This window comes from Rhinolophus hipposideros (genome assembly GCF_964194185.1).
Source record: "Rhinolophus hipposideros genome assembly, chromosome: 24".
Lineage (NCBI taxonomy): Eukaryota > Metazoa > Chordata > Mammalia > Chiroptera > Rhinolophidae > Rhinolophus > Rhinolophus hipposideros.
In genome coordinates, this window is record NC_138070.1 from 15,860,007 (window position 1) to 15,874,099 (window position 14,093).

The 14,093-nt window shown below is 49.0% G+C and overlaps 1 protein-coding gene across 3 annotated transcripts in view; it reads left to right on the top strand.

Moving 5' to 3' along the window:
• The first annotated feature begins 913 nt into the window (after positions 1–913).
• SEZ6L (seizure related 6 homolog like) overlaps positions 914–14,093 on the top strand; it is a 171,963-nt gene continuing 158,783 nt past the window's right edge. For 2 of the 3 annotated variants that reach the window (XM_081037612.1, XM_081037613.1), the window contains exon 1: positions 1,229–1,923. In XM_081037612.1, the coding sequence (XP_080893738.1) occupies positions 1,830–1,923 (94 nt within the window). In that variant the 5' untranslated portion in view covers positions 1,229–1,829. Of the gene's footprint in view, positions 1,924–14,093 lie in introns of all 3 variants that reach the window. The other variant, XM_081037614.1, reaches the window with a different exon arrangement.

The window sequence follows — 14,093 nt, forward strand, 5'->3', positions numbered from 1 at the left end:
GTGGTTTCCTTGCCTCCAGTGTGGAGCAGGCCACGTGTGGAGAGTGAGTGTTTTTCTCTCACTCACTTTCTCCCTTTCCCTTTTCTTCCATCTTCCTTGCTTATTTATGTTTGTGATTGTGTGCCTACAGCATGCCTACAGCATGCCAGCCCGGCGCAGCCCTGGGTGTTTGGTGATGAGGAAGGCAGGCAGGGCCACTCTGTACAGAGCTCCCAGCCTAACACACCAAAGCAAGGGGTGGCTTCACCTTCCCCCAAGGAGAAATCAGCTCTCGTGCACCCCTTCCTTACCTCAGCCCCCCTCTATAAAAGCCAACTGACTGTACTGCCAGGAATGGAAACTTCTTGAGCCCAAGAGTGGGTTTTCCTGGGGTCTCTCTGTCCCCCAGAAACTAACACAAGTCTGGACCTGTAGTGAGTACTCTGTAAAAGAGTATTGAATGAGTGAGTGAATGGGGAGCTTTGAGTGGGAGTGGGTCTTTTGATCCCCTGGGCCAGAGTGCTCCCTCTCCCCGTCTGTCCTCCCCCACCCATTCTTTGTAGGGACTCCCAGCTCCACCGCTCTGCTAAAGACATATTCCTTTCGCTGCTGCCTGCAACCTTCTCTCCATCTGCTCTCTCTGCTTGCTCAGGCAAGGTGGAGTGGGGGGAGGGAGAGGAAGGGCTTCTGACGGAGGGGAGAAGCCCAGGGAGCTGGCTGGGTTGGCAAAGGTAATCCACACTGTCAGTCTCCAAGCCGGTCCCCATCTCGTCCCTGGCCAATGCCTTTCCCCAAGCATCTGCCTGTCTCCTAGCCGCCCCCCGGCCCCCACCTCCATTTGTGGAGAAAAGACAAGTTGCTGAGAATCAGGGCTGGGCACACAGAGCAGAGGAGGGTGGGTGCGCCTTGAACTTCAGCTCGGATGAGGGAAGGGGGTGCCAGAGGGGATAAGGGACTAGCTTAGCTGGGAGAAAGTCTTGGCTGGCTCCGGTGCCCTGTTGACGAAGCGGATGTGAAAGATGAAGCTCCCATCAGAACCTGGAGACGGGTTAGCTGACAGTGTCTGGTTGGGCTTCAGAGGGGTAGAGAGCCCTCAAGTCGCGGATGCAGAATGTTGTGGCCCTTTGTATCATTCCAGGGAGCCCGCCATCTCTCCTGGGATCCACAGAATTTGAGACTTTCTAGGTCACAGGGACTCACTTAGGACCCACGGGAGGGCTGGCAGGGAGGAGGGCTGGTTAGGGCCCCAAGGGCCTGGGAGGACGGCGACAGCGCTGAGACAAGTGGACTGGGGATCCGTGTGGAAGGCTGGGGATGGTCCGCGTTGGGCTGCTCGCCGGCTAGAGGACGAGCGGGATGTTGCGGCCTCCCTCTCACCGTCTGCAAAACGGTCAGGACTCGCTCCAGGCTCGCCTCGCCCGCGCAGGGCTGCGGTGACCACCCGCCAAGAGGCAGCGCGCGGCCCCCGGGACGCAGCGGGAATTGGCCTTAAAGTTTGCGGGCCGGCGGCCCGGGGAGGAGGCCAGCCCCGGCGCAGCGGCCCCGCTCGCCCGCCCCCTCCCCCCCCCCGGCGCCCGCTCGCACAGGCTCGGCCCCAGCCCCCGCCCTCCGCCCCGCGCTCACGCTCGCTCGCCGGCTCCTCCTCACTCGCCCGCCCGCGCCCAGCACAGCTCGGCCGGAGACACCGCGGGGCTGAGCGCGCGTCCGCCCGGGCTCCGGCTGCGCCCCGGCCCGCAGCCCCCTCCCCGCTCCCGCCTCCCCGGCCCGCTCGCTGCCTCCCGCCCTCTCTCCCTGCCCGGCTCCCGTGCTGTGCGCCCGCCCGCGGCTCCGCGTCCCCAGCAGCCTCCACGATGCCCGTGGCCCGGCCGCCCTCCGCGGGACTCCGCGGGATGTCGCTGCTCCTGGCTCTGCTCCTCGGGACCCCGGCGGCCGCTCTGGCGGGAGGTAAGCGCCCGGAGGGCGGCGCGGGGGAGGGGGCAAAGTTGCAGCGAGCGCGGGGCGGCTGGGGCTGGTGGCTGACCCGGGCCATTCACGCACCACCTGCCCGGACGGGGAGCGGGGGGCGGCTGCCCAAATGCGGGGCGAAGAACTGCGTCCCCTTGGCCCGGGCTGATGGGAGTGTGGAGGCGGGGACGTGCCTGATGGACTCCGGCGCGTCCCTGCTTCGCTCGCGGGCTCCCTTTCGGGCTTTCCCGCTGTGGGGCGGACTCCCCTTTGCAGCCCCAGAGAATCTCCTGGGAGCGGGGTAGCCTGCAAAGCCCAGATCCCCAGAGCTCGCTGCAACAGCACTCGGGGCTGGGCGCCAGGTAATTCTCCCCCTTTCGGGGAGAGAAAGGCAAGGGGGACAGCTGACCCGCCCTGCAACTGAAGACTAGACTCAAACAGTGCGTTGGGCTGGGGGTGGGGGGGTCCCTAATGCGCTCCCTCCCACTCTAGGACACCTTGCTCCTTTTAGTTCAGGCTTCCTCAAGGGACCGGGTTTCAGAACACATCCCAGCCAAGTGTCTGGCAGCCGAAGTTGGGTGTGGCTTTCGCCTGGAGGCCGGCTGAGGGGGCTCGGGGTTCCCAGAACTTGGCAGGGGTGGCGTGGAGTGGGGTGGGGAAGAGGAGATGTTAGGTCACGGTCAGGAACCTGAGCGAACCCACTTCTTTCTCTCCCTGACAACCTAGTGTCTTTTAACACTATTATGAATTGGGGGGGGGGTACTTTCATCTACCACGTGCTTGCCAGTTGGGAAGGGGGGTCCAAGTTTAGAGGAGAATGGAGGCGCCTCCTTCCCAGACCTGGAGCCACACCCTCTTTTCCACCCCTCTGAGGTCCCCCAGGAAAAGTTGGGGAGGGGTTTGAGATGGAGAAAGGAGAACATCACCTAACGCACCCAAAGCAAAACCCCATGAGCTTCGAGGGTTTGGTCAGCCCCTAGGAGACCCAAGAGTGGAGAGGAGCGCTGTTAGACCACCGGACTCGCCTTCAGGACGGTCCAACTGCCTTTTCCAGAAACGCGTTCCTCACGTGGGAAAATGCAGGCAGTGGCAGGGACTTCCCAGGCTGAAAACAGTCGGACAGTGCACACTCTGTCCATCTGGAGCTCTGTCTCTAGTTTGACCTGTCTTGACCCGGAGTTAGGGAACAGTGCCCCTTTTCCCAGGGATTTCTGGACCCCTGGTGCGCATACACCTGCTTTCAGCACTAAAGGCCGCGGACAGCTCTCAGCTCCGAGGGGCCTAGCCCTGGGTCCTTTTCCCTTCAACTGTTCCCCATGGCCTGGAGTGCCCTCCACAGCATAAATCAGGCATTTAATCCCCCACCCCTTTCTATTTAAACGTGGAGCCTGGACTGCAGAGAAAAGGAAATAATTCATCACCTTTTGTTTAACAAAGAATGTCATTAAAGAATCCCCCACTTATGAGGCAATAATATTCACAATTTACACCAGGTCTGGACAATTTCTCTGGGGAAGATGGGGGAAGAGAATTGATTTAAATAAATCGTTTCCACCATAGCATACCCTTTCTTAATTAGCTGTCTTTTACCAACGATGGCTTAGTGGCCTTGAGCAGAGTCCAGATCTCCCTCTCTCACCCCCCTTTTCAATCCGTGTTGTGACTAACACACACAAAAAGAACGTAAAGCTAGCCAGTGGCTTGCTGACTTTTCTAAAGTGATTCTAGCCTCTGATGACCACACTCTCCAATAAATCACCCTTCGGGAAAAGTGTCTTAATGGCACATATTAAATTGTCATCCACGACAAGGATTTCATATCCTCCTTCGTTCACTGGCTTCAAACAAAATGTGTGTATGTTTTAATTTTTAAGACATTTCATATTATTTTGCCAACGGCTCCACACTATGGCTAGGCAGCGTATATTTTTAATTAATTTCAGGTCACTGCCAAATTAAAGTCAACCAATGTATTACTTCAGAAGGCTTATTACCAACTGTGCTGTTCTGACTCTGAGACTCTCTGAGTCATCGGGAGGGAGTAAGGGTAGCCAATGAGTTTTGCCAATTCTGATGGTGCATTTGGAAACAATTGACCTTCCACAGTAAATTCTATTTTTAACATGGAGCCCAACTTCCACTAATCGTCAGATGGAGAACTGTTCCTCTAGTTCTGTGTTGTAAGCTAGTCCTTCTGTTTTGTAAATTCTTGAAAGGGACTTGTTGCTACATTCTTATGCAGGTCACGTGACTCTCTGGGCCATTTTGCTGTAAGGCATGAATAAGTATAAAGTGTAACTTGTTTTTGAAGAGGCTTCTTATTGTCTAAGATATGCACATGGGGAATAATTGTAACTACGCGCAAAGACTGCAGAGGCTGAGTGTAATTTCTTTTCTCTTTCTCTTGAATTAATAAAGCAAATTCAATAGTGCTCAATATGACTCAAATTTGCTGCTTCCTCTAGTCCCTAATGTGCGTTGTTGTTAGATTCACTTAAAGACCGTTTTCATTTTGGATCAGCATTCTTTTCCATGGGGTTTTGGCCGCCCCTACCAGGGGCCACCTAATCCAAGCTTGAAGGATTCTTCTTGTGTTTCCAGGGCTCAGTGAGACATTAGGAAAATAACATTGCCTTCTTTTCTCTGTCTTCCAAGGTAAAAGGATGTTTCTTGATCAAAGTGGCTTGTTTTCTGGGTGTGCTCAAACGTTCATTCCTGCTATTCAAAAAGCTATTCAAAAGGGCTCTGTTTATGGGTCCTCCTATTTTGTCCACAATTTTTGCAGCACACTAGTGGTGCAGACCTCCACTAGAGGCGCTCAATGCTATATAGTTGGTGATGGAAGGCAAAAGAGGCAAATTCTGACCTCTGGAACCACCAGGTGTGTGCAATACCAAAGGTCAGCAGAACTGACTTCTCATCGGCTTGGAGATGGCCTCGCCGTCACCTCTACCTTTCCTTTTTCTGCTTACCACCATTGATGCCTGTGTCTCAGAGAGAAAGTATTGATGACACTTGATACGTGCAGTGAAAAAGAAGAGGGAAACGCGGAAAGAGGACAGGAGAATGCTCCAAGAAAGGCAACATTGGAATACAGAGTCCACCTGCCCTTTTTATACCAGTTTATGATTTCCTTCATGGAGCCAAATTGCAAAATACCAAAGAGGCCATGGCAAGGCTTTTCTGAGGTGTTTGGCTAAGCTGGGCACTGGAATTAGATCTATAGAGTCCTGGTAAAGAAGTAATGTGGTTTGGGAATCAGAATGATCTCAGTCCAGGGGCAGCTTCCTGGTTTCTGAATGTGTGACCTTCAGCAGGATTATCTTCTCTGAACCATCTGTGGAAGGGGTTAGGGGTGAATTGATGGTCCCAGCCTGGAAGGAAGATTGCATTGATTATAACACTTGTAAAGTGCCTAGCACATAGTAGGTGCTCAAGTAATGTTTACTCCCTTTTCTTTCCAGCTTTCCAAAGATCAAATTTCCCCTATTCGTAGGTGCCACAAAAGCACATTCCTGACGTCAGGTTGGTGTGAAGCAGATGTTGCCATAAATATCCAGATAATTTACGCCAAAGTAGAAGGAATAAAGGCAGGTAAATGAGTAGCTCTAGTTATCGATATGCTGGCTGTGGCAAGTGAGAATGTTTCTTCACTTGATACAGAGTCCTTTCCTTTCCAAATTCTCATCCTGTATTTCTTTGAACCTCAATATTACCGTCAGGAAGCAGAGTTCATGGTACCAGAGATGTAGGATGGCAGGTTAATGGTTGGAAAGAATAGATAAAAAGAACGTCTTCTGGAAAAAGCCATCTACTCATTCATTCATGTATTAAACATTTACTTAGCACTTTCTATGGATGCAGCAGGCCGTGAGTTGGGTGCTGGAGACACAGAGTAATACGATAACGTCCCCACACCGGTAATGGCAGCACCGTGAAAGATAGCAGCCAGTAAACCCGCGTCCATGCTGTGTGATATGTGCTTGGGAGGGGGGTATCAGAGCGCTATGAGATCCCACAGGTGGATATGTTTGATTCTGGCCAGAAGTAGTTAGGGAAGGCTTCCCTGTGCAGGTAGCATTTGAGCTGGCCCTGTAAGGATGTGACAGGGAGCAGCAGCCGGAGGGAAGATTTCTACAGCGGGCTTATGAAGCTCCCGAAGAAGGCTTCACTTTCAGAAGGTGTCACGCCCCAGTGGAGAGAGGGGAACAGAAATGAGTGGGAGGGGAAGGTAGACAGGCACACATGCTCACACATGAGAAAGATAATCAGACTGTCCATTCTCCTTGAACTTCCCTGGACTTCGTGGGCTCAGAGCTGAAACAAAGGCCTGCGAGCCGTGGTGTTCACTCTTGCCCACTAGAGGTTGTGATGATACCGAAGGAATCCTTTCCGAAGACAACCAGGCCCGGCTGAGTACAGGCAGCAGCGCACAGCTGGGTAAACACTGCTTTACTGGATTTGCGTAGTTGTATCTTCTGGTCACTGTGGGTCCCCAGGAGCAGCCCTTGGTGGTGGGGAAGGTGGGGGTGTGGAGAGAGAACAGGGCTGCTTTTAGGGGTGGGTAAAAGGATGATGAGACTGGAGGTCAGGGGACCCACATGACATAATTTACAGTTGACCCTCAAACTACATGTGGGTTAGGGGCACCGACCCCCCCAAAAAAGTTATACATAAAAAAAAAATCCACGTATGAGTATAACTTACAACTTTGGACGCCCCCCCAAACTTTACAAATAGTCTGCTGTTGACTGGAAGCTTTATCAATAACATAAACAGTTGATTAACACGTTTTATACATTAATAAAGTAAGCTAGAGAAAAGAAAATATTAAGAAAATCTTAAGGAAGAGAAAATTTACATACCGTACATATTTATTGAAAAAAATCCATGGATAAGTGGACCCGTTCGAATTTCAGGGAGGTAGGTACTGGCATGGAAAGCTGAAGGCCCCGAACACCCCCATATGTTTCTCTCCTCCTGGCCTTGTTATGAGAGAATGACAAAATATAGCACTGCCATTTGCCATTTGGTGTGCGCCTACTATGTGCCAGAGGACTGTCCAAGTACTTCTCGTATGTCCACTCATTTGATCCTCACCCAAACCTATCAGGTGATATCACTAACTAGACAGCACGGATGAGCAAGTGGTGTCTGAGAAAGGTACAGGCACTTCCTCAAGGTATACAGGTGACAGAGTCAGGATTCAAACCCAGGACTGTGTGACTGCCAAGTGCAGGCTCGCTCTAGATGCTAGAGCATAAGGATGTAGGTATCACATAGCCATAGCCAAAGGGAGAGCTGATACAAGCCCAGAAATCAAGGTAGTTTGGACTCCGGGAGGGGAGATGTCGTCTCGCCCCGTGACAAATGCCAGGTATCTCAAGTCAGCACGCCAAGAGAAGAAACAGTTCATCCCAACCTCCCATGCCCTCCCTGGTGGCTTCTGGGTGAGGGCATCCTTCTAGAGAGGACTAGATTAAATTCCCAACTGGCTGATTTTAGCAGCATGACGTTGAGCTATACGCTTTAGTTCTGTGAATCTATTTTGGCCTTCTATGTAAAATGCGAGGGTCATATGTCCCTTGCGAGATTGTTAAGAATAATCAGGGTGTGTTGATATGTGTCGCCTACAGCAAGCACTCAATAAAATTTGCCATTATTGGTACTGTAATTCATCTGGTGAACTTCTATTCATCCTTTTTCTGTGACATCTTCCCTATGCCAGTTATGAATGACCCTCTTTGCCCCCATCACATCTTATCCCTCTAGTATATGTAACGCATGCACTGAAAATACATGAGTTACCAGTTTACATGCCTCCCTCCCGCTAGATGATGAACTCTTCAACAATCTCAACTAATCTTATCCACAGCTCTCTGAGTATATATCTAACCCAATGAAAGTGCTCAACCCGTTTGTGAAACTATGTTTAATTTCCTTTCACCTTAATCTTAGTTGTGGGGAGGTATAATCAGTCCTAAGATATGAATTTAATTTCCGCCTCTTTCCTCTACATCTTTGTGGTCTTAGGCAGGCTGTACAAACCTCAGTGCTTCCTCTGAAAAATGGGAATAATTAGAGTGCTGCTATGAGGAAAATCAATGAGATAATACATGTGAAATCACTGACTACTTCTACAAAGAGGAGGAGGAGAAAGAAAAATTAGAAGAACGAAGAAGGAGAGAAATACACTTTGAAAAGAGAAAAACAAAAACCCACCTTTGTGCAAACACAGCACCCCAGACAGGCCGTCTAATGGGTCCTTGCTGAAGCCATCTTTCTTTCCAAAAGGAATCTTGGCTGCAATTATTTATCCTGTAGCTTAGCTCATTGCAAAACAGGAACTGTCTGGACACAACGCTGGTTGTTGTAGAATCCGCCTTCTCTTTGGTCCCTGACAGCTGCAAGTATAGCAAATGTCCAGCTGAAAACTGGGGAAGTATAGCAAAGTGAATGAAAACCCAGGCTTTCAAGTCCGAACAACCTGAGTTTAAATTTGTTGCTTTCTGTTAGATGCATGACCTTGGACAAAGCGCTTTGTCACCAGGGGCTGGCATTGGATCATGAAAAGGGTGATGGTCTGTGGTCTGTCCACTTTCCGGGGATCAGGTCATTGGGGTGGGGGACTCCTATTCTAAAGTGACTTCCCCCCTCTTTTAAGAACAAGGGAATCCCTGCTTTCCTCAAGTGTATGTTCTGAGACCCAAGGAGATACGGCAATGAAAGCCTTCAGGATATCTGTCTCCATTAAACCAACGGTATCCATTACCCTAATGGGGTATATACATCATGTGGCCATGGCATAGTGACTGCATAAAAGGAGCCTTAGTAGAAACTGAAATCAAGCCATAGCTCCGTCCCCTGATGACTTGGCACCCGAATCTTTAAGGCACCAGTGGACCAGCTTGCACCTGGGAATGGTGCCATCCAAGCAGATGGCTCCAGTCAAGCAAACAAGAGTATACCATGGAGGATCGGGGAGGTACAGGTCCCAGGCCAGGTGCTTCTCATGCTTCCTTACTCACCCCATAGGACGTGGAGAGCGGCGGACTGAGAAACCCAGCAGACGTGTGGGGTGTGGGAGCCCTGGAAGGATCACGTGAGACCTAGACAGTGTGCTCAGGGCCAGCCTTGGGCAGTAGCTGGGCACAAGGAATGGTCCAGGGGCAGGAGGTTAGAGCGAGGTGGGTGGATACAGTCTAAGAGATGGAGTCTGGAGCTCGGGACAAGTCTTAGTGGGAAGAGAGATGGGTATTCGCTTCTGGATGACAGTTTCCTTGTCTGGTCTCAGCCCTTCCTAGTTTGGAGGTGGGCATGTGCCAAAGCTTAGCGTCGTAAATTGGTCAGTTCAGGATACCAAAATGGAACTTTGGCCCAGGACCCACAGCCCAGCTGGGCAAGGCCGTGTCGCATAATAAAGAATGCAGACGCTGAAGTCGGAGAAGTATTGGTTCCACCCTAAGTGTGTAATCTTAGGTAAGTCACAGAACGCTGAGATGATGGCGGCGGGGGGTGATGAAGGTCGAGGATGGTGATTTGTTGTTAGTTTTGTTGTTACTCTGAGCTGATCTTCTGATTCTCAGATCAGGTGCTGGCTTCCAAGAGAGGAACCGACCGCTATTTGTTTTGGCTGTGCAGAGCACAGATGCACTCGGGATAGTTCAAGAATAGGAAGGCTTGCTCAAAAAGTACCTTGAATATTAGGCTATGGATGTTCCAGGGACTGGCTCCTCTCTCCATTTCTCTCTCACGGCATCTATTTTTCTCTGTCATCTATTGCTTCTGGCTCCCTCTCCATTGCCTGTCCGCTTCCGCTCACGCACCACAGATCTCCCTCATGCCCTCCATTTGCACATGGGCCGTTATGGCTTCTCCAGCTCAAACTCGGCATGGGGACTGTCTAATGTGGTAGCCACTAGTCACCTGGGGCTATGCAATTTTAAATCTGAATGAATTAAAATTAAATTAGAATGATTTTCAGTCCCACCAACCATGTTTCAAGTATGCAGTAGGCATGTGTGGCTAGCGGCTGCCACGTGATAGGACAGCATGGAGAGAACATTTCCATATTGACCGAAAGTTCCATGAGACAGTACTGCCCTAGAGGATGGCAGCCCAGACGTACCTTCTAACACTCAGCCTCTTCATGTTTCCTGGTTCAGACTCCTAAGCAGAATCTGGCGTATCCTTCTCAGGTAATAGGTTGGCTGTTTAAGCCAATCATCTGTGGCTGGGGTGGTAAGCATGCCATGTGGTATATGTAACACAGGACCACTCAGGTCTATGCTTTGGGTTGAGTAATCGTCACTAATAGCATTTCACACTCTGGTGGCTCTGCTGGCCTTGATCGTTGCTTCCTCAGCCCTCTTCAGTTTGCTAGGACGTGGCTCTGGAAAACTCTTTTATCAGGCCATCCATATTCATCAAGCTGTGGGCTCACTGCTAAACATCCAACAGAGCTGAGAAGAATCACAATGTGTTGTAACCGTCTGTTGACTTTGTCTCCCTCCCTCACAGGACAGTGAGATCTTGGGAGTCAAGAGTTGACTCTTATTATCTCTCTATTCTTGGCTGTTTTGTTGAATGGATGAGTGAATGAATGAATAAATAATGAACAAATGAATGTATGAAGAATGAATGAATGAATGCATTCGTTGGCCATGAATGACTCAAATTGGGGGCGCCTAGAATGCAAAACATTTGCATAAAATGCACAATCTTCGCATCATTTGTGAAACTTGACTTAGGAAAAAAATTATTTAGGGTAGCAGTATATGAGAGCGGCCCTCAGAAACTGGTGTATTTAGGCATTTAAAGGTGATCCATTCTCTTTGAAAAACAGAAAGGGAAGAGAAGCTTCAAGAGGGGGTCCCAGGAGCACGCCCCCTCTTTGTGAAAGATTCATCAGGAATGACAACAATGCATTTCGGAGCAATGATGGAGATCAATGGGGAAACAAGATGTGCTTTTTCAAGCATGTGGTTCCAGCCATGGTTTTAGGAGCACAGTTATTACACAATGTTGTGGTTTCTCCCAAGTTTATCATTATAGAGACATGGGGAGGAGGTGCTTACAGAATGGATTCTGAGTGAACTTGCTGAGAGTGGTGAACTTGGCACTGCCTTAGGACTGAGACGGCCTGAATGTGGATCCCAACTCTGCCATTTGTGTGTTGTGTGGTGATGGAGGAAGTCACCCAGTCAGCTCAAGCCTCAGTTTCCATCTGCAAAATGAGAATATAATGCTTCGTCTGCCTCATTCCACAAGGTGGATTGGAAGAATACAATGCCGACAGCCACCTCCCCGCACAATTCCAGGGGGAGCTATTCATACAACGGTGTATGGGAATGGTCCTCCCCAAAGTTAAGCCGTGCACAACCTATGCAGCTGTATGTGCAGCCCTGGGCACTGAAGTGTGTCCCTCAGCTGTGAAGTGATTAGCTGAGGGAGAGGCAGAGCGCTCCTTCCCTTCTCATTCTCTAAAGACTTCTGATCAGGCCTCCACCTCCAGGAGCCCCTGGAAAGCAGGTTTCCCAAGTTATAAAACTAATCTGGGGCCAACCACCTCAAAATTCATGCAAAGTGTGTGGAATCAGGCCTTGCTTTCCAGGGCTTCAGGAAGGAAAATTTGCTTAATTCATGGCATAAATAAAACATGATGTGCTGAGGCTAATTTGTATACTTTTACTTCAACTGGGGTTAAAAACAACATGTTGTTTTTAAGGAAACCTTAGACCTCCCTTTTTACTCCAAATGGGTAGGCTTAGGCAAATCACTTAACCTCTCTGGGCCTCGATTTTCTCAATTGTGAAATGAGAATGATAAATGGACCCACGCCGTGGGACTGTGGTGAAGAGTCATGAGTTGACCCTGTGAACTCGTAGAGTAGTTAGTGGTTGGTCCATAAAAGGAGCACAATAATTATAGTATCATATATGATATATGATAACATGTCACCATCGTCATTCGTTAAACACGTGTCTGTTCTCGCACTTGCTGCCTACACAAAAGTCAAAAGGATACAACGTGGCTGTGTGTCCAACCCACGACCTAGACGTATGCTGGCACATAGCAGGTTCGGTCATGGGATACATGAGCAAATGGATTATAATCACCATTAATCACTTTCCCACAGATGCAGGTGTGTGAAAGCCTTTCTCCCCTTCTAGACTCTGAGGTCCTCCAAGGCAGAGAATGTGTCTCATTTTGCTCTCAATCCCCACCACTTAACAGGACACATGCCAGGTAATAGAAACTCAATAAAAGCAGAGTTGTTGAATGAATGAATGAATGCTGAAGTGCAATCACTCTTAATTAGCATGCAGGAAATGCTTGTTAATAGCATGCATGGCATGTGAGGTCTTCCTTTCTGTGAGGTCTTCCTCACAGACTGGGAACGCCACATGTCTGTGTCACCGATATCTAGCTCAGAGCACGGCACATCAGGCAGTCAGCAGATGCTCAATGCATATGGCCAAGAGCTCAGAATTTAGGGGCAGAGAAACCGGAGTCCGAATCCCAGTTTCATCACTTACTGGCTGCATAAGCTCAGGCAAGCTGTTAGTGTTTTATGGAAAAAGTATGGGCAGGGAAAATGACGGTATCTTTTTCATCTAGTTGATATGAGACGCAAATAAGGAATTTTCCATCAAGAGCTTAGCATAGTACCTGACACAAATTAGATCCTCAATATGGATACTGCTATGAATAAATGAATGAATGACATTTCCCAAGAGTCTTGAGAGAGGAAGAGGGACATGGTGTATAATCGCCAGCTGGAATAGAACTCACGATTGCTGGTGCCCCTCACATTCGGTGGGAGAGGTGCATTGAATTTACAGCAACCACAGCTAAATGCTGCTTCCCAATTTAAGGTATTTTATTATCTTGGTTCCAAGAAGAAGGCAGGGGTCCAGATGGGTGAATCCATCACTCACTGGCTGGTGTTTTATGACCAAGGTTCATATCATCCACAAAACCCCAGGCAAGGAAACATATAGGTGTGGTCCCATCCTCTGTGAACCCTCTTGCCCTCAAGGGCTTCCAGAAGACAATGTCTGGGTCTTATCTGTCTGTCTCTCCACTACGCCCCTTCCTTGTAGAAGCCTGGCAAGTCTGAGAAGGAAACACACTTGTGTATGCATGAGAATCCCTTCTATAAATCCTTCTAGAAATCATTTATAGAAGAATTTAGCTTAATTATTAGCAGAACTTCAAAGGTGACGAGTATAGCCATTTGATGGTAGATAAGGAAGGCGCAGAGGGCTAAACAGTGGTGGGTTACCATTGACTGATTCACTCAAGACCGACCTTTTCCTTCTCCAAGACCTTCGACTCTGAACCAAGCATTTGGTAGGAGCTAGAGATACAGAGATGAGTAAAACATATCCTTGCCCTCAAAGAATTTAACCTCTAACCATTCTTCAAACTCAAGTATGACTCGAAAATGCAAGTTCTTTCTTCTCTCCTCTCCTCTTTCTCTCATGTGGCCCTGATGATTCTAGGTAAGGGGCAGTTCTGTCCAAGGGTCCAGGGTTGGGACTGGTGAATCCCCAGGACCACCACCAGCAGTCCTGGTTGGTATCTACAGAAAGCAAACTGGTTTGGTCTCACCCACCCTCATTTCTATGGGGGAAAAAAAAACTTAGTCGATGCTCTTTAATAGGCCAAATAAATGTATCACCCTAAGAGAACCTTCAATAACCATCCCAGAGTTCAAAGGGACAGACGAGAGAACTTCAACAGGGTTTGCTGAAAGCAATGTTACTGAGTTCACTTACAGCAACAACATGTTGGTGCTCTGTTCTCTTGTACACGTGGGAAAATGCATCCTAAGCAGAATTGCAGAGAATTATGTACATGTACCTGAGTGTATGTACATAATTAATATGCCCATTATTTCCATAAAGCATAAGCTAGGACAATCAATTAATGAGGTTTGGCCAGAAACAAATTATTTTGGGTCCTGGGGTGGTTTTATTGTAAGTAGTAATAACGAGGCATTAACTTGTGCATTGCATGAGACACAGGGTACCCATGATTGTATTAGATTGTCTCAAACAACTTAGAGGGGCTCGTAGCCCTCTAAGTAGTCCAAAATCACTCTCATTTTGGACACATACACTTTGAATTCTTGCAAAATGGTGCCATGAAGTCCATATTGGTCT